The sequence below is a fragment of the Ptychodera flava genome, chromosome 17, assembly GCF_041260155.1.
Source record: "Ptychodera flava strain L36383 chromosome 17, AS_Pfla_20210202, whole genome shotgun sequence".
Lineage (NCBI taxonomy): Eukaryota > Metazoa > Hemichordata > Enteropneusta > Ptychoderidae > Ptychodera > Ptychodera flava.
Window position 1 is genome coordinate 877,577 of NC_091944.1, and position 27,598 is coordinate 905,174.

Consider the following 27,598-nt stretch of genomic DNA (forward strand, 5'->3'; position numbering starts at 1 on the left):
GTTGTCATTGTTGACAAATAAATTCAAGTCTGGACTGGAGTTCAGTTTGTCATTGTTGATAAATAAATTTCAGTCTGGACTGGAGTTTAGTTGTCATTGTTGACAAATAAATTCCAGTCTGGACTGGAATTCAGTTGTCATTGTTGACAAATAAATTCCAGTCTGGACTGGAGTTTAGTTGTCATTGTTGACAAATAAATTCTAGCCTCGACTGGAGTTCAGTTGTCATTGTTGACAAATAAATTCAAGTCTGGACTGGAGTTCAGTTGTCATTGTTGACAAATAAATTCCAGTCGCTGGACTGGAGTTCAGTTGTCATTGTTGACAAATAAATTCCAGTCTGGACTGGAGTTCAGTTGTCATTGTTGACAAATAAATTCCAGTCTGGACTGGAGTTCAGTTGTCATTGTTGACAAATAAATTCCAGTCTGGACTGGAGTTCAGTTGTCATTGTTGACAAATAAATTCCAGTCTGGACTGGAGTTCAGTTGTCATTGTTGACAAATAAATTCCAGTCTGGACTGGAGTTCAGTTGTCATTGTTGACAAATAAATTCCAGTCTGGACTGGAGTTCAGTTGTCATTGTTGACAAATAAATTCCAGTCTGGACTGGAGTTCAGTTGTCATTGTTGACAAATAAATTCCAGTCTGGACTGGAGTTCAGTTGTCATTGTTGACAAATAAATTCCAGTCTGGACTGGAGTTCAGTTGTCAACAATAACACTGTACATGACACACAGACAGGATGTATTTACAGGTTGAACACAAGGCATTGCAACATCATTTGTAGTAGATGTAGTAAAGATATTTTACAAGCAGCAAAGAAAATACAGAATGTACATCTAAAGTTGCAGATGACAGGGCAGTTATGGTACTTTCAAGTATCTTTTGAACTTGTCACACTGGAAATAATCATACTATTGATTTGTATATTGCAAAGACTTTTGTTGAAATATATTTAGAGAGAAATGGGATTTAAATTCACTGAAGATGCTATGAGGTTTGCTAATGCATAAGAACAGAGGTGATTGTGTGATTTCATTCACAGGGAATATTATTATTATTGCTATGGGGAACTCAGTAAGGATCAATGACACTTCTTAAAATGATTTAAACAGGAAATGTACCCGTCACAAAATCAAAAATACCTGAGTTCATTCACCCTCAACAATTCCATCATCATTGATCAATGTCTGCACTCTGTGCTGCCAACTCCCAGTGCATCATGGGAGAGGTGCCTCTTTCCAGCAATTTTCAACTGCTCCATGGACAGTCATTGCATATAACATACATTTAAGTGATGTTAATAGACAAAACATGCTATAAATGATTACGGAATTAATGCACAACATTATGACTCCATAATATTCGATTATGTTCAACATACAATAACTTTCCATAGAAAAAATATTGAAATACATCTCTGATATACAGAATTTTTAACATATAAAAATATACATTGTACATCCAATACTTTATATACAGAAAAATGATTGCATTGCAAGTTATAAAAATGTAAATTAATGACAACAATAATAATAGAAGTAATGATAAGATAATTACGAATATATATTCTATACCAGACATTCTGCATTCTATACAAATGGAAACTTTCTACTGTTCTATATTTACATAGCATTAGAAGAATGCTCAGAGGTGTAGCGTATGAGATGATAGTGATACTCTGAATAAACTGATGGATAAACTTGATGATACCAATTGTCTGGTTTTTCCTGCTTTGATACTATTGACTGTAATTCAGTACATGCAGAGTGAGTGAGTGCCCTTAGTGTGATTGAATCCAGAGTAACCTGATTTGTTTCTATTTCTTTGCTGACAGGTATTAGTAGATTGTTCATAGCACTCCATGCATCGTCATCATACAGGGTTTCAATGTTCAAGTGTTTCAGAACCTTGTTTTCCCTCAGAGCTGCTGCTATGCTCTGACACATCTCATCAGTAAAACCATAGATGTAGTAGTCATAAATTGTCATTGACTTGGCATACTTGTTCTGTTTTATAACACTGCAAACTGATTCAGCTGTTCCACTGCTGATCTCCATACCTATATCATTCAATGTCATGTTAGCTGACAAAGCGTTGTACAATTCAGAATAAGGATGCAATAAGTGCAGTGATTTCAAGCTGGGGCTTATTTCCATCACTGCTGTTTTAATTTTTGGAGTTAAATCTGATCTCATCAAATTAAGGTACAATTTAAATGACTCTGTAGTATCACAATTTTCAAGGAAGGAGCATAAAGCATTGACTGATGCATCTGTCAAAGAAGAGTCACCACAATGCAAACAATTTCTTGTGTACCATTGTGTGTCATTGTCTGCAGTATGTCATCACATTGATCTGCTTTAAATTTGAAACATTTCACTGATGTGTTTTCTTTAATTCTTTCAATTACATTTTTTAACCCAGAGTTATTTCCTCCATTTCCTGCATCAACATTTAATGATAAGGTGATACTTTCTCCCCTGAAATTCTCTATTATAGCAGCCAAATTATCAGTATCTGTCAGTGTCCAACAAGTTTGTGAATAAATAGTGAGAGATTTCACATGAATTGGATTTTCTTTTAGTATTTCTAAACATCTATTGATCTTTTTGTCTTTAAATCCTAGCACGCATAGTGTGTCAAGAGTCATTCTGTTTTTCCCAATGAGTTGCAACAAGTGTAGGAAATTTTGAAAGCTGAACTGTTTTTTATCTAAATTGATTAAAGTTGAATATTTACAATGCTGTAAGTAAAGGTCACTATTTTTAAGTTCTCTATTCTGTCCATGTGTGTAAACTATGGATCCCTGGTGTACTACATCAAAGCAGGTAATTAAGGCTTCAGAATACTTTGATTCAAACAAAAATTTTATAAAATCACCATAACGGTTTTGAAGAGATGTTAACGCTTTTCTCATGTTCTCACAATTAGTGTTCAATGACTGCAGCTTTCCATGCATTTTCTGCAGTTTCTTGTTTAATTCCGTGAAAAACAAACTTCCTGTCTCTTTGGTGACATTACCAGCAATAAATTTTAGTATTTGGAAGCTTTTGTGGGGTGTCTTGATAAATTCCTGAAGAATTTTGCTGTTTTTTGATTTCAGTTGAGATGACACATGCAATGCTGTGAAGTATTCAAGCCATGTCATGTGATAGAAAAAATAAATTTCCTTGAATTTTCGTAAAGCATGTCCTAGATCTTTCACTAATAATCCAAAGTTGAGAGATGCTTCAGAGGAGATATCTGACTTATCAAACGTTGTTTTTTTATTTCTGTAAGCGGTATAGGAATCTAAGGCTAGGGCATCTATTTCACTAATAATATCCCTAGGTACATCACTATCTATTAAATCAATGTTATTCTTAGCACAGTATCTCTTTAGGATACATTCAAGTATCTCAGAGTACAGTTCGGTTAGTGTCTCTGGGAAAGAGTAACCCTGTAACTTATGATATTCCCAAAGAATGCATAGAAATGAGACATGTAATGGATTCTCCAGAAGATCTGTTATAAAATCTGTCCCAACCTTCTGTTTTTCAATTTGTTGGATCAATAAATCACCTTTATTGGTATCATCCTTGAAATACTTTAAAATGTATTCATTTGTGCGGTCTGATGTGAAACCCTTCACTAGTAAAAACAAATCATATGTTTTCAAGTATTCGTCACAAAGATGAGGTCTTGTGGTGGTAACTACTGTACACTGGTAATAGAGGTCACCTGAAAGGAGTCGTGGAATTTCAGTATCTGGCAAATGACCGTCATCTACTTCATCTAGCCCATCACACAAGAAGATCACAGATGTTTCGTACTTTAAAATTAACTCTGAGAGCTCTTGCTTTGAAAGGTCAAAGTCATCTGGTATCAGCTGATTGCATATTTCGGCAATCATATCGTGCTCTACTACATGTCTCATTTCCAGAAAGAAAAGCAGGGTGTACTGCTGTAACTCACCACAAGACCAATCGTAAGCTAACTTTCTACAGAGAGTTGACTTTCCCATAGCTGGTGCGCCCTCTATCCTTATACGCCAGGTATCAGATGATTCAGACGATTTAAACATATCATGAAGATTTTCTAGAGCTTTACCCATTTTAAGAGTCACTCCCTTTACTTTTTTCACTTCCAGTGTTGTGTACACTTCATGAAGATTGAGATGAATGTCATCATTCCAAGGAATTGGTAGGAGTTTAGAGTAGTGATGTTTGTACTTGTTCTTTAGTAGTCCAACTAATGCCGATAGTTTAACAGACAGCGCACCTAGTAAAAATCAAATATTTTCGACAGTTAATCTGCAACAAGAATTATCATTTGTCACACTCAAATACATGAATAATAAATGAATTGCATACTCAATAATCTGAGTGCTACAACAGTAAATTGTGTCAAAATATACAAAACCGATAGGATCTTAACTTCTATAAACGATCGTTGTATTGTGTATTGTCTCTGGTATGACATGGCTATGGGATAACTCGTGTCAAAACACGGAAGAATTTGTCATACGTGCGATCCATGTCTTTTTATAGTCTGCAATGTGACAAAGTACACAATAATCGAGCAGAACACCAAGATCTTTAAATGTGATGGACGAGGTAACATCGAACATGCCGATCTTGAGACTGTCAAGTTTAGTCACATCTCTTTTAAAACGCGATGAAAAGTGAACTACCTCAGTTTTTTCATCGTTTAGGATCAGCATGTTTGACCTCATCCATTGACGCACATTATCAATGCATAATTCAAGATCCAACTTAACATCGCCTGGACTATTACAAACAACATAAATCTGAGAATCATCAGTGTAAAGCATGTAATCAAGGTCATTGCAAGAAATAATATCATCAAGAGGAGATGTGTGAAGAGTAAAAAGTAAAGGTCCTAGGACAGAACATTGTTGGACACCAAATGGTAGAACAGCATCTTGTGATGTTGTGGAATTAATACAAACACGTTAAAACACGGCCTAATAAGTAGGAACGAAACCACTGTGAGGCTGAACCTGTTATTCCAAAACGACACTGCAATCTATTGAGAAGAATTTCATGGTCCAGAGTATCAAAAGCAGCTGATAAATCCAGCATAACCAAAATGACATCCTTTCGTGAATCTAATGCTGTCATGATATCATTATGAACCCTAAGCAATGCAGTTTCAGTACTGTGATTTGCACGAAACACGATTGGAACTAATTTGGGATAATTGGATTTTCATATTTTGCAAATTTCTCAAAAATGTTAGGTGCCATATAGCTGAATGTTGCAATATCGAAAATTACTCATAAAAAACAAGTGTGTAATATAAAAAGAAAAGCAGATGAGATAACATTTGTAGATTCAATCGACATTACTTCACCATCCAATCATCCCAAATTAATTCCAATCGTGTTACGATAAGCTGACTGGCATAGTGCATACAATTAATATTTTCTGATAAATAGATTTTCAATCGATCCGCGACAATACGCTCTAAACATTTGGACAGAAAACTTAAATTTGAAACTGGCCTGTAATTTTAAGAATATTGTTATCAAGACTAGGTTTCTTTATCAAAGCAGTTTAAAAACGTTCGGAACAGTACCTGATAAAAGCGAGCTGTTAAAAAGGTGAGTTAAAAATGGAGCGATTTCATAAATACAATCTTTAAAAACTTAAGTGAGTAAAATATCTAAAATATACGATCTAGAAGTTGATTTTAAAAATGATTTTAAAACATTATGTTCACTGACAGGACTAAAAGATGGCAACGAACAGTTGAGAAACGGATAAAACGCATTGTCAATAACTGGAACTAGGCCTTTTCTGTATTTCTCTACTTTCTGCCAGAAGAATTTCAAATTATGTCATTAAGTTCATTAGGAGGGACATTTGTCGGCTGAATCTTTGCACTGGTCTTCTTCGATCCAGTCAGCTCATCAACGATCGCGAAAAGTCCTTTAGAGTCTGCAGTGTTTATTCGATCCCGGTAGTAATCAGACTTCACTTCATCAGCTCGTCGATTATACTGTAACCGCGAGGAAACGAATATTTCACGATGAACGATGAGACGAGAACACAACCACTTTCGCTCATGTTGACGGACCTTCCTCCTCATAGTCATCAATTCTTCATTATACCATGGTGCCCTTGGCTTGTCAGTGAATGTTTAAGACCAGATCATCGAGAATTGCAGAAACAGCCACATTATATCCCGCACAAAGATCGTCCACATCCATAGTTTGATTGTTACAGTAGGTTGACAATGCCATAGATATCTTCGACTTCAACTGTTCGCGATTAATAGATCGAAAATTTCGTCTTGACCAAGTCACTTTTACATTTGGTTATCGAGAAACAGTCATCTTGAAATGAACCAGACTGTGGTCCGACGTAAGTATGTCCGAAACACCAACTTCGTCCAATAATCGATCAGATGAGGGTGTTATCAGCAGATCAAGAATGTGTCCAGACACATGGGTTGGTTGATTTACATGCTGCTGAAGATTCTTTGAATTCAGTAGATCAATGAGTTTACTTGTGTCTGATGACTCTGGGTCATTCATATGAAAATTGAAATCTCCAGCAATCAAATGGAACGACGATTTCCAGTAGAGTTGAAAATTCTGATAGGAAATCGTTCTTTCTAAGGCGAAGGTTGTTAAACAGTTATGATTATCAGGTAAGATCGTTTCTTATTCATCGAAAATGACTGAGTGAAAACGAACGACGAGCCGATAAAGTCTGTCACAGGTTGTTTGCGTTTACAATACGTCTTGCTGATGTGTTGATACGATTGCTGATGTGTTGTCTATGTCGTCCCGACGAGATCGATGCTTTCGATGCGTAGAAATGTCAATCAATATATCAAGGACAGCAGAGATATTTGATGGCTCATTTGCTGAAATTCTCATTCAGCAGTTGGTCTATTATTCGGAGGTATGTAAAAAAATCCTAATTAATAGATGATTCGGTATTATTCGGTATTTATTAATAGATTGATTGATTGCTTACTTATCGATCGGTTGATTGATTGGTTTTTTGTAGTGTGTAATATGTATCGTTCCTGTTCGGAGAGTTTTGTAAACTACATGTACAAACAAGCTGCGATCGATGAGCACAAAGAGTAGAGGTTAAAGGTTTCCCTCGGCGACGATACGCAGTGTGTACTACACGAGGAAACTCCTCCAAGCGATAGGCGTCTAGCCGCCTGGCCTCCGGTGGCCAACTCTGTCAGTTACAGAATGTCTGCGTATATGAATTTTTATGCACATTATCTTACCATCTGTTACTTGTTGTGACGAATAACTTGTGCTTTCAAAATTGGACGGAGTCGTGTTTGGACGATAATATTGCCCAGTTTCAGTTGCCCTTGTATGAGGCGAGACTTCTGTAACAGTAAAAATGATCAAAACAAAACTATATTTACTGCAAAGTTTTATTTTTATGCAAGATGAAAGAATATAAAAAGGGATTGCGTGAAGTGCTTCCCACGTACGCAAAGAAATGATCCAGATCCTGTAACAAACACTTTTCTCCAACAACTATTTAGAGCAACATGGAACATTTCATAAAAGGATGTATCAATAGATATCTGATCGATATTCCAGCTAAATCAGAATATGCATTGTTAATGCCTTAAATTTTTTTTGTTGCAAAGTTTTCTTATTAGCATAATTACATAGTCTTTTATCGTCCTACAAGGAAAGGCAGCATAAATTGTATTTACGAAACTGAAGGAGTGTTTAAAGAAAAGTTTTATAGTATAGACTAAAATCTTAAAGGACAAATATAGAGAATTACCATAACCATCCCTACTGTTTATGCATTAAAATATATATTATTGCTGCACTACAGGTTTCCCGGTCACCGGTGAGGGCGCACTGTACTACATGTAGTTATACAAAGAAGTGGGAAGTTCGCGTTTGGGTAAGAGGTCAATGTTAAAATGTAAAAAGAAAATTGTGAGTTACGGGAAAAATGAGATGTAAAGTGAAAGAAATTATACACAAATATATTTGTCAACACCGTCATGAACACTTTAAACGTCAAATTACCTTGAGTCGCTGACGGTTTCAAATATTCTTCCACCATAGCATTCAGGCCAATTCTACAAAACAGAGTCTCCAGCATTGTTGTGTTTGATTCACGAATAAAACCTTTCTGACGTAAAGCATCGAATAAATCACAGGGATCTTTCATTGACTCAAGTTCTCGTTTGGGCAGCATCTCCTTACAGAGATGTTTTAAGTTCTTGAACTTATCTGTCGGAAAGAGGAGATGAAAATAACACCTTTTTTACTAAGAAAAGCCATTTGCCGTCACCTCAGCTCAAGAGTTAAATTACAATAAACTGTCAGAAAATTCTTGAAGGTTTGGTGCATCAGAGGGCAGTATTATGCTTATATATAGCAGAAACAATATTAGTGTTGTGCTGACAGACACGACCTCTAATCTGTGATAATATTTTCATTTTCATAGATCGAGTTTTGTTTTATTGGTCTGCAAACCACGTGTCGATAAATGAAATACTAACCCTGCAAACATAAGACAAAGATGCAGTATTATTATTGATTGAATAAGTTTTCGTCTTCGGGAAAGACTCTGACATTACAGATGTATCCAGCTCTGTAAACAGATTGAACACTAAGCATTTCGATATTATTTACATGACAAGAAACTTTATGAACACAACAAAAATACTTTAAAGTTTAAAAGTTTAAAAAATTACAGTATGTAGACCTTGAACGGCAACAGTGACGTTAATTATAAATTTAAAACTTACAAAGTAATTGAACAGATTTGCCTAAAGAGAATTTAATAGTGAAAAGGAGCAATTTTACATATTTGAAGAACTTCCAGTTATTTTCAGAGACATTAAGATGGTTGTTTTGGTATTTTTAACTCACTCGCGCTTGGACGCCACGATGCAACAGTAAAACTAAAATCAGAACCTAACTCGCAATTTCCTCAGAGAATATTTACAATATCGAACAACACGTATTACAGATATTTATTTGTGTTCGCCTCTTAGCGTTTTTTCTAATACTTCTAATATACCATTGATTAAAAGCTTAACTTGTTTTCTCTCATTGAAATCCAGTACATGAAAGTTATGGCGGAACGTGGAAGAGACTTGACAATGATTTTCGGATAATTTATTTTCGATGTCGAATAAATTGACCAGCCGGTGACTAGAACTCCCCTGATAACACTACTGTCTACATTTGTCTTACCGTCTGTAATTTCCTGCGATAAATTAAAAAGGGTTATACTGAATAAATCATCCCGGCCTTCACTGCGTTCTGGAAGTTGTATTTGTTCAGGATTATGCCGCATGTCATCTTGTGCACCTTCATTACCACTTGTCATGGGGTTTGATAAAATTCCTGTAAAAAGTAAAGTTACCTTAAAGCCTTAGTCGAATTTGGAAATAATGAAAATGAGGCCTGGGTATTTTCATACCCATACCTGACCACGTGCACTTATATTACATTTATCATAAACAGGCAGATAAGGTCGCGGACACGTGAGCGGAGAGTATCTTTGTTATGGACTTAATATGGTAGAGTAGAGAGTGGAAGATGTCTGTGCAAGATTGGAAAGAGGTCATGACCTTACACCAGCTGTCTATTGTCATATTTCCTAACTATTGTTTGTTGATGGACAAGGAAGAAGTGAGTAACTTCAGAATTTCGTTGACGTAATCACGGAGATCTTTTATCGGTGTTATTTCCTCAATCACTTGTGCAACCAATACAAGGATATCATCAGGTCCGGCGTAACCCTCACTACCTTTCACCGCATGACGACGAATAAGAAATTGATAGGCACATGTAACACACGGAGCTGAAGTAAGTAATATCTGGTGTGAACTATGGAAGAATAGAAGAAACGATCTAATGATGGTGAGCAAACCACCCTAGCCTCGCTGTGAATATCTTACCATACGTAGCTTGTGGCAGCACATTAGTTTGTTGTGTATCACGTACAATCTGACTTTCACAGACTGAAGTACTCGTTTTGGTTAAAGATGAAGGTCGTCTGTTATACTCGTGCCTATCTTGAATTCCTCTTTGATGGGAAGGAGAAACTCCTGTAGGAAATTTAGAGTAACATTTCAAGGGAATGTAAGTTAGTGTATCGCGACATTCAAGTCAACATTGGTCATCTTTATTGATGTTTGAGAACAAGTGACTATCAAAAGGAACATTGGAGTTACATTTTAAACAAAAAAAGTTAGGCCAGAAACAGCCTTTTTAAGAATACGCGTTCTTTTCCAATAATTTATGGAAAAGTTGAGCGGGTGTTGTTTAATTCAATCGAATTGCACACGGTATAGATGATGTATGAATTTTATTTCCCGGAGCGATCAAGCATTTCACTGTTGCTTTGCTCTTAGGTTGACTGAACATTTTCAACAAAGCGATGGTTTGTAATGTTGTAATGTTGCACAAATTTCCTCTCCGAACTCTTCTTTCCCTTTTTAATTAAACCTTTCTGATGTCTCTTGATTGATTAAAAGAAGGATATTTCAGCACACTTATATAGACTGGTCATGAAAGAAGTTATAAAGGCATACGTTAGTTTCCTCTCAGACCGGACAGTGGCCGAAAACTTTAGCTGTTTCAGGAGGCGGTAGGCCAAAGGAAATGGGAGTGAGCACAAGATAAAGAATAAATTATGTTCTGACAATGCCATTAACATAATTATATTGGTATTATTAAAACTTTATCAAGGGCCGGTCTCAACTGTTTAGGCATAGGCTGAGGTCCCGAATTTTAAATATATGGTATTCAATATAAAAAGAGAGGCGGCGGCTTATAGGGGTGGAACACCCGGAGTCGTAAACTGCATCACATATCTGTATTTCATTTTCTAATATCATAGTAACTCACTACATTGTATATATACATCTCTGTACTATTCGCCATAATGAGGAGAATAAGTGTAAACCGGTTGTTAGTATTAAGTGCATCACTCACTCAACTGTCATTCACTCATTCATTCATTCATTCACATGTCATTTGAAAGCTAATGCAGTGACAGTATAACTAAAGATAATGTAAGTATTACTTCAATTTTCTTACCCGCTGTAGTATGTTCCGGCAGGTTAGGCTGTTCTGTATCGATCGCATCACTCCGACATTCATAACTTCCACGTGGATCTGTCTGGATTGTAGGATAGTGCTGTTTTTGATAACTTTGTCCAGTTGTAATTACTCTCATCGTCGGACCCGATGAGATTCCTATCAAGATTTACAAGAGAGTTAGCATCTCGGGTTTGTTTGCAATTGGCGTACGAACACGATAGAAACTAATTTGGGATAATTGGATTTTCATAGTTTTCAAATTTCTTAAAAGTGTTAGGTGGCCTATAGCTGAATGTTGCAATATTGCAAACTATTCATAAACACAAGTGTGTAATGTTAAAAAAGAAAAACAGGTTAATTTGTAGGTTAACATACTCGACAAGTTGTTTACCCATGGAGATCCCCATTTTGAATCTCGCTGCAGAGACCCCAGTTATCTCCACAGACCGTTGCAGGGCTGTGGTGGAGGCCGTATACGCCAGGAACACACAGACCTGTACTCAGGACTACGTACTTTTGTTGCTGCTCTAGAGAGGTTAACGCCAGTCTCGGACTTGTTGGCCCTGCTAGAGAAATAAATTTGGCTGAGCTTCGGTCGGTTATTATTCTGCCGTCTCGAAACATCGGTTACACAAGCAACATTTCGGTGAAATTCCAAAGTCAATTTTGTTCTCCATAACTCAATACAAACCTTTGTAAAATTTAACCCCCCCTTCAATCATTGATTGTAAAATTTGACCCCCCTAAAAAGCGGTTTTGTAAAAGTCAACCCCCCTGATTTCCACCAACCCCCCCCTCCCCGTAAATAACGAATGGCTCCCTTAAAACAATACATTCACTAAAGACGGATGAACGGTTACATCAAAGGTCACGAAAATAAACAAGGGAATCGTTCTCACGATGCACCACGTGCAGAAGGGGTTACTATAGGTCACTGTCGGTCATTCATTTGTCAGTCATACCAACTAAATTCAAGTCATAAAATATCATATAGTATTAACTATCGAGTGGCTACATCACACCTCCCAACCAAGATCGAAAGGCGTCCTCGCTCGATCTACAAATAAAAAAAAACTAATCAAATCATATCAGATACCATACTGAAAATTCTATGAAAAAGAAAATCACGAAAAGTTCTAAATTCACTAGTCTAGAGTTCATTCATGTCCGAGATTCGTATTCAGTAATCAGTCCTTTGTCCAGTATATTATCAGGTGGTTCCCACGTGTCATCTTTAGGGCGGTAACCTTTCCATCTGACACGATAGCGGGTTTCATGACGACCGTCCGAATTAGTTACAGTTCGGTGATCGACAATTCTCAAGGCCTGATACACATCATCAGTTTCGTTGTCATCGCCATTACTTCCGGTAGTATCAAGTATGGGATTCTCATTAACATTATCGCGGTCAATAATGTCATTAGTGTCTATTACAGTGTCATTATTTTCCGTAGGGTCAATTACAGAGTCAGTATCGGTGTTTCCATTGTCAGTGTCTGGCAATTCATGTGATCTATTGTTAGGGTCCGTGTATGGTTTCATTCGATTCACATGCACAACTTGTTGCTTGCGTCGCGGATCACACGTGGCGAGGCGATAGTTCACAGGTGTTACTTTTTCCACAACACGATAGGGACCATGCCATGGGTGAAGTAACTTCGGTGATAATCCTCGTTTCCTAACAGGTGTATACAACCATATTTTATCTCCAATGTCATAGTAAATGTCCTTAGCGCGCTTGTCATACTGCATCTTCTGCTTTTGCTGCGCTAACTGAATATTATCGTGGACAAGTGGCTGAATTTCACACAATCGTTGAACCACTGTCTCACCATAGTCCTTAGGGTCAGTGAAGGTCGTTGTCGGCTTTGTGAGGGTAACATCAATTGGTAATCTCGGTTCTCTTCCGTACAATGTATAGAAAGGCGACTCCTTAGTCGATTCCTGCTTACATGTCCGGTACGAAAACAATGCCATTGGCAAATATAGATCCCAGTCAGTCTGATTATGATTGACGTACATACTTAATATTGTTAATAATAGTCCATTAAATTTTTCCCCTAATCCGTCACATTCCGGGTGATAAGCCGATGTGTTAACCTTTCTCGTACTCATTAATTCACAAGTCTTTTGCACCAATGTCGACAGGAAGTTTCTACCACGATCAGACAACAATGTCCGAGGCGCAGAATGTCGGGCAATAATCTCATCGACTAACAGTCGGGCAACAACATCCGCAGTTGTCTTTTTAACGGCAAAGGCTTCAGGCCAACGTGTAAGATAATCGGAAAACACAATAATAAGCAATTACCTTGTTCAGTAGTTGGAAGTGGTCCTAATACGTCAACAGCTACACGATCAAAGGGGCCATCAACAAGTATAGGCTGTAACGGTGCAACTGGTAAATTCTTTGGAGTCTTTTTCGTAGAGCAGTCAACACACGATTTACACCAGTGTTCAATATCTTTAAACATTCCCAACCAATAGAATCGTTCTTGTATCTTACTGTACGTCTTGTGGAACCCTAGATGACCTGAGGTGACCTCGTCATGGCATGACGTCATCACTTCGTCCTGCAGGGCGCGAGGAATGACAAGCTGTTTACGCACGTCTCTTCGCCGTCTCCCTGGGGCGGGCATCCACAGATGATACAGTACACCATCGTCGATAACATACTGGTCAGCATATAAATAACTTTCCTAGCTGTCTTTGTATCGGTGGGAAGTTCATCATCGATCAAGTACGATATAAGCGGTTGCAAAGTCAAATCACGTCGTTGCAATTCTCTAACTCGGTCTAATTGAAGTCCAGGGCTGTCTGTCGCTGCGATGATGAAGTCACATGCACTTTTGTCTTCATCATCGTCTTGCGGTCGTCTGGAAAGTCCATCTGCATTTCCATGTTTTGTCCCTGGGCAGTGTTGAATTTCAAAGTCATATTCTTGCAAGGTCAATGACCAGCGGGCGAGTCGTCCTGTAGGCTCCTTAATAGTCATTAACCATTTCAGTGGGTTGTGGTCAGTAATAACAGTGAAGCGTCTACCATATAAGTATGGTCGGAAATGCTTAATCGACCAAATTATGGCTAGAGCTTCTTTCTCAATCGTCGAATAGTGTTTCTCATGTTTTGTCAAAGTTCGGCTAGCATAAGAAATAACAACTTCTTTCTTATCACGTACCTGTACTAAGCAAGATCCAATGCCAGAGTCATACGCATCTGTATGCAGAACAAAGGGTTCATCAAAATCAGGGTATCCGAGTATTGGTGTTGAAATAAGCGCTAACTTCAAAGTGCAGAAAGCGTCTTCACATTCGGTACTCCAATTAAACACATTGTCCTTCATCAACAGTTTGTTTAGCGGTGACGTCACTTTGGCAAAGTTCTGCACAAATCGTCGATAATATGATGCTAATCCAAGGAAACTTCGTAGTTCGACACTGCGAACATCCTTTGGGCGCGGATAGTTCTTTACTGCATCAATCTTCTTAGGATTCGGTTTAATTCCATCTCGGGTCACAACATGTCCCAAGTACTCGATTTCAGTCTTACAGAAGTGACATTTCCTACGTTTCAATTTCAGTCCGGCTTTTCGAAATCGATCAAAGACCTCACGCAAATGGCGGAGATGCTCATCGAATGTTTTCGAAAACACAATGACGTCATCAAGGTAAATCAGGCATATTTCCCATTGAGTCCAGCAAGTATTAATTCCATTAAGCGTTGAAAGGTGCTTGGCGCGTTACACAATCCAAAGGGCATAACATTAAATTCATAGAGTCCGTTGTATGAATTTGCCAATATCCTGATGCTAAATCCATAGTCGAAAAATAACGTGCTTGCCCGAGGGCATCCAGACTATCGTCGATGCGCGGCAGCGGGTAAACATCCTTCTTCGTAACATTGTTAATTTTCCTAAAATCAACGCAGAAACATTGCGATTGGTCCACCTTGGAAACAAGAAGAATCGGGGCCAACCATGGGCTTGTCGAAGGTCGAATAATGTCATTGTCCAACATAGACTGTATATGTTCTCGTACAACAGGTCGTTGACTGGCGGGAACGCGATATGGGCGTTGCTTAATCGGAGGATGCTCACCAGTGTCAATACGATGTTGTACAATATTTGTCTTTCCCAAATCGTTGTCATTCTTCGCAAATACATCGTCATATTCCAATAACAGCTCGTCCAGCTGTCTTGTCTGTTCGGCAGACAAATCCGTCGTCTCGCACAGATTCACGCGGCTCCTCAAATTACCACCTTCGGGCAACACCTCATCCGGGCCGGTTGCCGGTAATTCGCCTGGGTCGCAATTTCCTCGGTCCTCGTCAAGGCACGTCTGCCTAGAACCGGCATTCACTGGGTGATCATCATTATTACACACGTCGTCATTTTCAGCACCCATATTTGCTATACACGCAATAACATTATCGTCGTCAGCAGTTTCAAACACACCAAGGTTCGTACATCTGTATATCTTCACAGGCTTATCTCTTGAGTTTACAACTAGAACAGGGGCACGCCCATTGTTTACAGTCACGAAGGCCCTTGCCAAGCCAACGCCCAACTTAACATGATCACGTGGGCGCGCTTCCACAAGGCCACAATGTCCATCGTCTACATCTATGGCTGCCATGAACCTCTTTTGTGAACGGGCAGGAACTACTAAAGTTTCTAAGGCGACTACCGAACAGTCTTTCACACAACTTTTACTACGGCCACCATTAACTTCCAGCGGGGTATCACATCCCTCTACGGTGGCTTGTTGTTTAGTGAACATGATGTCAAGTCCGATATCATTCATTAAATCAGCTCCGATCAAACAGTCATACATGGAATTGGCAATAACATAAGCAGGATAGGGAAATTTCTTATCGGCAATCTCGAAGTCGACTTCTATTCTTCCCACGATGTATAGTTTGTTTCCTTCCAATGTTTTCACAAAAATTCCAGATGTCTGCAACAGCGGTTTATTCCTTAAACTAGGCAAAGTTTGACGTAACTTTTCACTTACTATCGTCATTCCGGATCCAGTGTCCGTTAACATCTTGACATCATCATCACCATCTTTCCGTCAATACTACAGCTATGATTAATTGTTCCAATAACATAAGGGACTGGTCAGTTTCTTCAGCCTGGGGGGCGGTGGATTCATGGGGGGGTCACCCTGTTTTTGACTTTGGTGATAGGGGGGGTCACCATGTTTTTGAAATGCCCAAGGGGGGGGGGGGTCAGTGTGTTTTTGAATTTTGAAACAGGCTCATCATTGCCTAAAATGCTAGTGTCAGCCACAAATTTCATCATTGAGTTGTATTTTTCGGCGCGCCCTTCGGGCGCGTACCTTTAATAATCAGTCATATTTTTCAGCACGCCCAACTTTAACATATCAAGCATACATACATCAGAGATCGATATATGTATGTTCAATATTTTTCAGCGTGCTCTTCAAGCTCATTACTTTAATATATCAGACATTTTTCAGCATGCCCTTCAGGTGCATGACTTTAATATCAAGGCATATATATCAGAGATATCAGGATGTTTCATATTTTTTCGGCGCGCCCTTCCGGCGCAATACTTTAATAAATCAGAGATATCTTGATGTTTGCTTAGTGAAAGTGTACCATTATGAAATCTGCATTTCATATGAAAAGGATGACAAATTCCTGATACTTTTCTGTTCTCTCTATGAGAATTCAGTATGAGAAAGCAACATGCACAATATTTCACAATATATATTTGATACAGTGACTTATTTTAGGGATAGAAAAATGACAAGATATATTTCCTTCTCATTGATGCAATTATTTTCCTTTGTGACACAGGTTTTCTGTAGAAAGATGCTTTTTTATGAACAAAATAACAGTTAAAAAAGGCAGTTTTTGTCATTATTAGCTGTGCTTTTATGGTTTCAATGTTACAAGAGAAGGTCCTCTCAGACACTGTACACATCAGATTTGGCTAAAAGAGCTCTATGGCTCGTCAGGAGATTTAATTGGATAGTTGGCAAGTCTTAACACCCATCAAAGTTTTTGATTCATTGCTTTTTCCTCTTTGATATTAATGATTGTCATCCATTTCTGTACAACAATTCAGGACATCTGGTTAAGCATAGAAAGTGAGAAATACATTCACAGCTCATTCAAAATACAACTCATTCAAAATGAACTGTATTCAAACTTTAAGACTGACACTTTGAAATTCCTATCTTACAACTGACATGTCAACAATTTCATTAAAACATAGAATGACTATTTAAAATATGAATATATGTAAAATGTAAAATATAGTTTATATATACGTATATATATATGATATATATATATATAATATATATATATATATATATATATATATATATATATATATATATATATATAATTTATGTCCACCTTTTGTTTTACCTATGTCGGCGCCGGGGGGTCACCCTTTTTTTGAAATTTGGAATAGGGGGGATCACCCTGTTTTCAAAATTTGGAATAGGGGGGATCAGCCACTTTTTGACGTCGGCAAAAAATAAACCACCCCCCAGGCCGAAGAAACTGACCAGTCCCTAAGTCCGTATTTAGTTCTCATTATCGTCATCGGTGTCTACTTCCTTTGTATCTATTAATCCGGGGACATCATCAAATTTAACGTCTGCCATCCGGGTATCCCCTCGTCCGACGGCAGTTTCTAGTTTGACGAATTCTGCTGTTGTCGTGGTTGAAATTGACTTGCTTGCTGCTGCTGTTGTGGCGGGAACCAAGTCGGTGGATTGAATTGTGCAGGCTGCTGTGGCTGAATAAATGGATATCCAGCGGTCGGCTGCATTTGCTGGGACATTTGCGGCTGTTGTCGCTGATTTTGGCGATCAGGACAATGACGCTGCACGTGCCCAACACGGTGACAAATATTACAGATCGGCAACCCATCGGTGGTTCGCTGGTTTCTGCCGGGCGCACCTCTATTACGTTGAAAACGTCTATCTCGATTGGCTGTGCGGTTGGCTGGGGCAGCTTTATCAGCAGAGTCAGAATTCTTTTCTAACGGGGCATTAATTTTCTCCATCTTTTCGTCTATCATTGTCTCCATTCTCTTCATCAAAGTCTCTAACATCGATTGCATTATATTATCGGAAGTGGGCGGTTGTACAGCAGCCACAGTCTTGTCTTCTTGGCTGGCTGATTTAGCACTGAAGGGGTCTAATGTGGAGAATAATGAAACATCACTCTTACCGTTGACAAGCTCTTCATTGCACTCTTCGGCTTTTGCAACACGTACGGCCTCTTCAACATAACAGGGTCTTTTGACATCACCATTCGCTTCAGAGACGAGCGCAATCCACGGATGAAATGTTCTCTCATGAGCTCAGACTGAAACTCACGGGGCATATCCATGTGAGCACGCAGAGTCAGTCGCTGTATAATTCTAGCGAATTCCTCCACTGGCTCACCTGGCTTCTGATTGCGATTATACAGTTCGTTGTAGAAAAGTCTCTGAGTTTCTTTTGGTAGGAATTTTCTCTCAGGCCGCAGTAACTTGGTCATAGTCGTACTTGGTATGATCGTTCAAGTCATTCCAAAAGTCGGCTGCAAATTCTCGTAGATAGGCGGGCAAAATCTCGGCTTTTCTCTCGTCTGTCCACCTATTAGCTCTGGCAGCTCGATCAAACTCTTTAAGAAAAGTTTCAACGTCGTCACCAAGTCTTCCATAAAATCTTGATGGAGTTACAACAGTTCGGGCTTCGGTATATCCGGCCATATCAGGATATCTTGCAGCAGGGGTGTCGATTGATCGTTGTCTACGGCCTGGCATAATAATACAAGCAATGTTCGAGCAACACAAATGTACGTACCAATCCTTTGAACGATGAGCGGCACCAAAATATCACGTCGAGCAGAAGGCGCTGGCTTGAGTCGATCCAAACCGCTGCACACCAAATATGTCACGTAGCGTGGTTGTGATGTAGCTATTATCGGGTGCGTACACTGTGAACGTCGGGGCAGTAGACACGGCAACGGGTACACAAAATACACTTTAAGTCGTAGCACTTTATTCAGCTGAGTAACGTAAGGTTACACGGTAAAACTTCTATGTCTCACACTAGTCTAGTACTTAGGCGTCTGTCTCGGTCAACGTCGTCTCGAGCGTCGCAACAGGTTCTGAACGGCTTCTACTTTAACACACTAAAATGCAGAGTTTATATTGGGTGAATATCTGGCTTTGTCATGACTTTGGTATGCGTCTATCATTATCTAAAGAATTAACTAAAGACAGTCGGCATACGTGCAAACACAGTCCCTCTATCCACGTGGATAGAGGGACTGTGGTGCAAAGGACAGGAAGGTCGCTCCCATCAGTAATCTGTCAACATAACGCAGGAGGTCCTGCTTAAGCGTCCGGTCGGTGTTTAATGACTTAAGCTGTTGTTAAACAATACATTCACTAAAGACGGATGAACGGTTACATCAAAGGTCACGAAAATAAACAAGGGAATCGTTCTCACGATGCACCACGTGCAGAAGGGGTTACTATAGGTCACTGTCGGTCATTCATTTGTCAGTCATGCCAACTAAATTCAAGTCATAAAATATCATATAATATTAACTATCGAGTGGCTACATCACAATATTGTTAACACTAGTGTTCATATTATTAACAGTGGTGTTCTAAACCTGAACACGAAGTGTTAACAACCATCTCCTTCAAGTGTTCAAAAACTCAGCATCACTGAAATTTTACAGTACTACAAAACAATTGACAATCTTTAGTGTTTTTCACTTTACTTTGGCAATATTAAATTTACTACTGCATTGTTGTCCGGCAAACGTACTCCCACTAAACAATTGTACAGGTCGAATTAATAAAGGACAATTTCGAAAATTCCCAAAGACATGATTGTCGTGTTGAGATGGCTGCACGGGCATGTTTGATGGTTAACATTGGGCCTGGACAGAAATAACAGGGGGAGGGGGGGGGGGATCATCGGCGCGATTCAAAAAACTGGGCGCCTGAAAAATGGAGACTCTCCCGCAAACTTTTGCATAAGATATGGTTACCTTCCCCAGATCCATGTAAGAAAAATCATGACCCTCTCCGTCTCTATTTTAATGCCAGTACATAAATAAAAGTATAATTATTATTTTCCAACAATTATTAACAAGTCAATATATACGCAATAATGTACCCCGTCCCAGGCTATATACTGGACGAAAGAAAAATTTGCAAAACATTATGTACGATGCGAAGCGGAGAACATTGTGTGGTACAAAGTTTGCCTAGTCCATTATGAGCCTTTGGGGCACATTCCTGCTATTACTGCATAGTTTTGGCAATGTCTGATGTAGAAAACATCTAGGGCCACGATGCTGGATAATCGAATACGTTATCAGTAATAATCTGGGGATGCACTGTACAGTGTAACAGCAATAAGCTTAAAGAGAATGTAAAATTACAATATCAACTTTTCTGCAATACTGAAAAAAGGATAACCTGGAGTGGTCATGTTTAGGGTGGTCATGCCTTCTGTAGAAACTTGAAAATTGGCTGTTGAAACAGTGTCATTGTGGGTGAAAATTAGACACGTGCCAGCCATAAATATGACATTGCAAGATGAACTGTTCTGCAACGCAAAAAAAGGATGGATATTTTGTGGCAGATAGTGGTGCAATGAAACCATGCAGTGTTAATGTTGGAGAGTTCAAAGGGGTTATCTTCCTCTTGTTGAATAAAGTTTTGAAATTAAGCTATTGAAGCGGTGTGTCATTTGGTGACATTACGGGTAAACATTTAGAATTGTCATGTCTACTCTACTGTCAACTTAAGTGCGTTAAAATCCAACACTTGCAAAATCATTGCAAAATCAATCGTTTTGCAAAATCATCGCCCGAATTGTCTGTCTTGATGTACAATACATAGGCCTGGCATGTCTGTCTGTGTGTGTTGGCCGAACACGTCACAAGAGGTGTGACAGTGATCGGGAAAATTAGGATAGGAATTAGGAATGAAATAATTTTGATTAAATATCGAACACAATTAGAAAGACAATACATTTTATATTTCTTCAATGTAAAGGGCAAAAAATACTTATATCACGATCACGTTGCAAGGCTCGAGCATTAAATTATCAGTAAGTGAATTCACACCAGAAATTAATGCATATTTCTAAGGTGAAGGTTGTTAAACAGTTATGAATTTTAGGTAAGGTCGTCCCCTGTTCATCGAAAATCACTTTGTGAAAACGAACTACGAGCGGATAAGTCTATCACAGATGTTTGCGTTTACACTATGACTTTCGTCGGGCTGATATGTTGTCTATGTCGTCCCGACGTGATCGATGCTTTCGATGCATAGAAATATCAGTCCATATATCGAAAAAACAATATATTTTGATGGCTCATTTGCTGAAATTCTCATTCAGCAGTTGGTCTATTATTCAGAGGTATGTAAAAAAGTCCTAATTTTCCGAAGAAGTAGAATTTCTAGAGGATTCGATATTATTCGGTATTTATTGATAGATTGATTGATTTGCTTACTTATCGGTTGATTGATTGGTTTTTTGTAGTGTGTAATATGTATCGTTCCTGTTCGGAGAGTTTTGTAAACTACATGTACAAACAAGCTGCGATCGATGAGCACAAAGAGTAGAGGTTAAAGGTTTCCCTCGGCGACGATACGCAGTGTGTACTACACGAGGAAACTCCTCCAAGCGATAGGCGACTAGCCGCCTGGCCTCCGGTGGCCAACTCTGTCAGTTACAGAATGTCTGCGTATATGAATTTTTATGCACATTATCTTACCATCAGTTACTTGTTGTGACGAATAACTTTGGCTTTCAAAATTGGACGGAGTCGTGTTTGGAGGATGATATTGCCCAGTTTCAGTTGCCCTTGTATGAGGCGAGACTTCTGTAACAGTAAAGAGATCAAAACAAAACTATTTTTACTGCAAAGTTATATTTTTATGTAAGGTGATAGGATATAAAAATGGATTGCGTGAAGTGCTTCCCACGTACGCAAAGAAATGATCCAGATCCTGTAACAAACACTTTTCTCCAACAACTATTTAGAGCAACATGGAACATTTCATAAAAGGATGTATCAACAGATATCTGATCGATATTCCAGCTAAATCAGAATATGCATTTAATGCCTTCAACTTGGTTTTGTTGCAAAGTTTTCTTGTTAGCATAATTACAGAGTCTTTTATCGTCCTACAAGGAAAGGCAGCATAAATTGTATTTACGAAACTGAAGGAGTGTTTAAAGAAAAGTTTTATAGTATAGACTAAAATCTTAAAGGACAAATATAGAGAATTACCATAACCATCCCTACTGTTTATGCATTAAAATATATATTATTGCTGCACTACAATTGCCTGGGTTTCCAGGTCACCGGCGAGGGCGCACTGTACTACATGTAGTTATACAAAGGAGTGGGAAGTTCGCGTTTGGGTAAGAGGTCAATGTTAAAATGTAAAAAGAAAATTGTGAGTTACGGGAAAAATGAGCAGTAAAGTGAAAGAAATAATATACAAATATATTTGTCAACACCGTCATGAACACTTTAAACGTCAAATTACCTTGAGTCGCTGACGGTTTCAAATATTTTTCCACCATAGCATTCAGGCCAATTCTACACAACAGAGTCTCCAGCATTGCTGTGTTTGATTCACGAATTAAACCTTTCTGACGTAAAGCATCGAATAAATCACAGGGATCTTTCATTGACTCAAGTTCTCGTCTGGGCAGCTTCTCCTTACAGAGATGTTTTAAGTTCTTGAACTTATCTGTCGGAAAGAGGAGATGAAAAATAACACCTTTATTTACTAAGAAAAGCCATTTGCCGTCACCTCAGCTCAAGAGTTAAATTACAATAAACTGTCAGAAAATTCTTGAAGGTTTGGTGCATCAGAGGGTAGTATTATGCTTATATATAGCAGAAACAATATTAGTGTTGTGCTGACAGACACGACCTCTAATCTGTGATAATATATTAATTTTCCTTTATCGAGTTTTTGTTTCATTGGTCTGCAAACCACGTGTCGATAAATGAAATGCTAACCCTGCAAACATAAGACAAAGATGCAGTATTATTATTGATTCAATAAGTTTTCGTCTCCGGGAAAGATTCGGACATTACACATATACCAGCTCTGTAAACAGATTCAACACTAAGCATTTCGATATTGTTTACTCGTGACGAAAAACTTTATGAACACAACAAAAATACTTGGAAGTTTAAAAATTACAGTATATAGACCTTGAACGGCAACAGTGACGTAATTATAAATTTAAAACTTACAAAGTAATTGAACAGATTTGCCTAAAGAGACTTTAATAGTGAAAAGGAGCAATTTTACATATTTGAAGAACTTCCAGTTATTTTCAGAGACATTAAGATGGTTGTTTTGGTATTTTTAACTCACTCGCGCTTGGACGCCACGGTGCAACAGTAAAACTAAAATCAGTATTCGTTACCATCCATGAACCTAACTCGCAATTTCCTCAGAGAATATTTACAATATCGAACAACACGTATTACAGATATTTATTTGTGTTCGCCTCTTAGCGTTTTTTCTAATACTTCTAACAGGCCATTGATTTAAAGTTACAAATGACCTCAAAAGAGGGATAAAACTGCAGCAAGTGACTGCGCTACTGGAACATCATCATGTGGCCGTCGAGTGTGTAACACCTGCCCGCATACTTTTACAACCAATTTCATTCAGGGCCCGCGTGGTAGAGTCAATGTTTCCGGCGTGTTCATATGCACGTCGGCTAATATCATCTATGCATCAAATGCAGACGCTGCAGCATGCTACATATTGGCGAAACAAAGCGTCGCCTAGGCGATCGCTTTGCTGAACATCTTCGCACTGTGACCGACAACAAGCTCGCATACCCGGTGGCGAAGCATTTTTGTACACCACCCCACCGCGGCCGGTCTGACATGGCAGTGTCTGCTATAATTTCTAAAGACTTACGTCCCATAGCTTTGACACCTGTATTGTGTATAAAGTACTTGAGTCATTTATTGGTAGATGGCTTCTTGAAGTGGTTGAAGACAAAATTGACCCAAAGCAATTTGGTGCAGTTAAGGGCACTTCAACAACACATTGCTTGATAGATATGTTCCATCAGTGGTACCTAGCTGCTGAACAAGGCAAAACAACACATGTTGTTCTCTTAGACTACTCAAAAGCTTTCGATCTTATTGATCACAATATCTTGATCAAAAAAATAGAAGATATGCATGTCCCTGCAATTTTGGTTCAGTGGATCGCTGCTTTCCTTTGTGATAGGCAACAACGTGTTATACTTGGAAGGGAGGTCTCTGACTGGATCAAAATTCATGGAGCTGTACCACAGGGGTCGTGGCTGGGTCCCTTATTATTTATCATAATGATAAGCGATTTGAAACCACAAGCCCTGACTTACAAATTTATGGATGATACTAGTATGTCAGAGTCATTTCTTTATCAAAGCTCCATGCAGGAGGCTGTAAATTATACAACTAAATGGTCTAAGGAAAACAATATGAAACTGAACCCTGATAAAACAAAAGATTTGTTAATCTGCTTTAAGAAGAACAAACCAGACATTCCCCAAATTTTAATAAATGGTACAATCATAGAAAGAGTAAGGGTCCAAAACCTTCTTGGGGTTATGATAAATAATACACTTTCATGGTCTGACCACATTGATTACATCTACAGCAAAGCGTCCAAACGCTTGTACTTTCTCACCCTTCTTAAAAGATCTGGTTGAGCACCAAACACCTGTTAACATACATACCTCAATTATACGTCCTGTAGTTGAATATGCATGTCCATTATGGCACAATGGTCTTACATTAGACCAGTCAAATGTTCTTGAATCAATACAAAAGAGAGCACTTAGAATTATATTTCCACAGAAGTCTTATCAAGAATCTGTTCAAACTAGTGTCAACACTCTTCAGCACAGAAGAGACATGTTATGTAAATCTTTCTTTCAGAAAATTTGTACTGATGGTGATAGATTGAACTACTTGATGAACCCTGGTACTACCAGAAGGACTCGCCACTCAAAACAATATGCTACTTTTAGATGCCGCACACAAAGATTTCAAAATAGTTTTATTCCATATGCTCTCTGTAACTATCAGAAATATTTTTTTTGTCAGCTCGTAGTTTTGGTGTTACCACTTTCTTCCTCATCACACATATTTGCAAAGTGTTGCAATTTTTAATTAACCATGAGTAAATGACCAACAAGTGATTTTTTATGCTTATGGTTCGCTAGTTTTACAATTTTTATAATGCTCACATATTTTAACTTTCTTAATCGAGTTTTATAGTGTAGTTTTTTTGTGATTTTATGATTTATTTTATATCATGTAACAATTCAACCTGTCTGTACTTGTTATGGTATTTTGGTAGCAAAGTCTAATAAATAATAATAATCATAATAATATATAAACCAAATTTAATTTCCACCACAGACTCTACCCGCCATAAACTCGAACAGGCCACTATTTTTAAACTCAGTACTCTGGCACCAGCCGGTATGAATGCATATTTTAACGCGTTTGATCGTTCCCTTGTTTGATTGGCTGTTTTTCTTTCTTGTGTTTTCACGTTTCTCTAGCGATTTTAGTACTGACGAAGGGTTGCACCCGAAACGTCTGCGCAGTTAAGTCTCTGCTTTGCAAGTGTTTTATTCCCGCTGGTTCGGTTAGTATTTTACTGTATTTGTTTTAACTTTGCTCTTTATTTTAACGAGTACTGTATTTCCCGCTAGTCGGCCAATTTTTTACTGCATTGATTTAAAAGCTTAAATTATTTTCTCTCATTGAAATCAGTACTGGAAAGTTATGGCGGAACGTGGAAGAGACTTGATAATGATTTTCGGATACATTTATTTTCGATGTCGAATAAATTGACCAGCCGTTGACTAGAACGCCCCTGATAACACTACTGTCTACATTTGTCTTACCATCTGTAATCTCTTGCGATAAATTAAACAGGGTTTTACTGAATGAATCATTCCGGCCTTCACTGCGTACTGGAAGTTGTATTTGTTCAGGATTATGCCGCATGACATCTTGTGCACCTTCATTGCCACTTCTCATGGGATTTGAGAAAATTCCTGTAAAACATGAAAGTTACCGTAAAGCCTTAGTCGAATTTGGAAATAATGAAAATCAGACCCGTGTATATTCGTACCTATACCTGACCACGTGCACTTACATTTATCATAAACAGGCAGATTCAGGCCACGGACAGGTGAGTGCAACGTATCTTTGTTATGGACTTAATACGGTAGAGTAGAGTGGAAGATGTCTGTGCAAAGTGGGAAAGAGGTCATGACCTTTCACCTGCTGTCTATTGTCATATTTCCTAATTATTCTTAGTTGATGGGCGAGGAAGGAGTGAATATAATCTCGGACTTTCGTTTACGTAAGCACGGACATCTTTCATTAGTGTTATTTCCCCAACCACTTGTGCAACCAATACAAGGATATCATTCTCAGGTCCGGCGTAACCCCCACTACCTTTCAATAAAAAATTGATTGGCATATGTAACACACGGAGCTGAAGTAAGTAATATCTGGTGTGAACTATGGAAGAATAGAAGAAACGATCTGAAGATGGTGAGCAAACCACCCTAGCCACCCTAGCCTCGCTGTGAATATCTTACCATGTGTAGCTTGTGGCAGCAAATTAGTTTGTTGTGTATCAGGTCCACTCCGAGTTTCACAGACTGAAGTACTCGTTTGGGTTAAAGATGAAGGTTGTTCGTTATACTCTTGCCTAGCTTGAATACCTCTTTGATGGGAAGACGAAACCTCTGTAAGAAATTTAGTGTCAAAGTTCAAAGGAATGTACATAAGTGTATCGTGACATTCACGTCAATATCGGTCATCTTTACTTTATGTTTGACAACAAATAACTATCAAACGGAACATTGGAGTTACATTTTAAACAAAAAAGTTAGGCCAGAACAGCTTTTTAAGAATACGCTTTCTTTTTCAATAGTTTGCGGAAAAGGTGAGCGGGTGCTGTTTAAGTCAATCGAATTGCACACGGTATTGATGATGTATGAATTTTATTTCCCGGAGCGATCAAGCATTTCACTGTTGCTTTGCTCTTAGATTGACTGAACATTTTCAACAAAGCGATGGGTTGTAATGTTGTAATGTTGCTCAAATTTCCTCTCCGAACTCTTCTTTCCCTTTTTAATTAAACCTTTCTGATGTCTCTTGATTGATTAAAAGAAGGATATTTCAGCACACTTATATAGACTGGTCATGAAAGAAGTTATAAAGGCATACGTTAGTTTCCTCTCAGACCGGACAGTGGCCGAAAACTTTAGCTGTTTCAGGAGGCGGTAGGCCAAAGGAAATGGGAGTGAGCACAAGATAAAGAATAAATTATGTTCTGACAATGCCATTAACATAATTATATTGGTATTATTAAAACTTTATCAAGGGCCGGTCTCAACTGTTTAGGCATAGGCTGAGGTCCCGAATTTTAAATATATGGTATTCAATATAAAAGGG

At 38.4% G+C, this 27,598-nt stretch overlaps 1 protein-coding gene across 1 annotated transcript; it reads right to left on the reverse strand.

The window, feature by feature from the left end:
- Positions 1 to 795: 795 nt before the first annotated feature.
- On the reverse strand, positions 796 to 26,179 carry LOC139115095 (NACHT, LRR and PYD domains-containing protein 12-like). The gene is made up of 4 exons (XM_070676987.1): positions 26,032 to 26,179; positions 22,635 to 22,841; positions 21,854 to 21,961; positions 796 to 4,266 (listed from the first exon to the last, which is right to left on the reverse strand). The coding sequence occupies exons 1-4, from the start codon at positions 26,165 to 26,167 to the stop codon at positions 2,282 to 2,284; spliced, it is 2,436 nt and encodes an 811-aa protein (XP_070533088.1). The 5' UTR covers positions 26,168 to 26,179; the 3' UTR covers positions 796 to 2,281.
- Between the last annotated feature and the right edge of the window lie 1,419 nt (positions 26,180 to 27,598).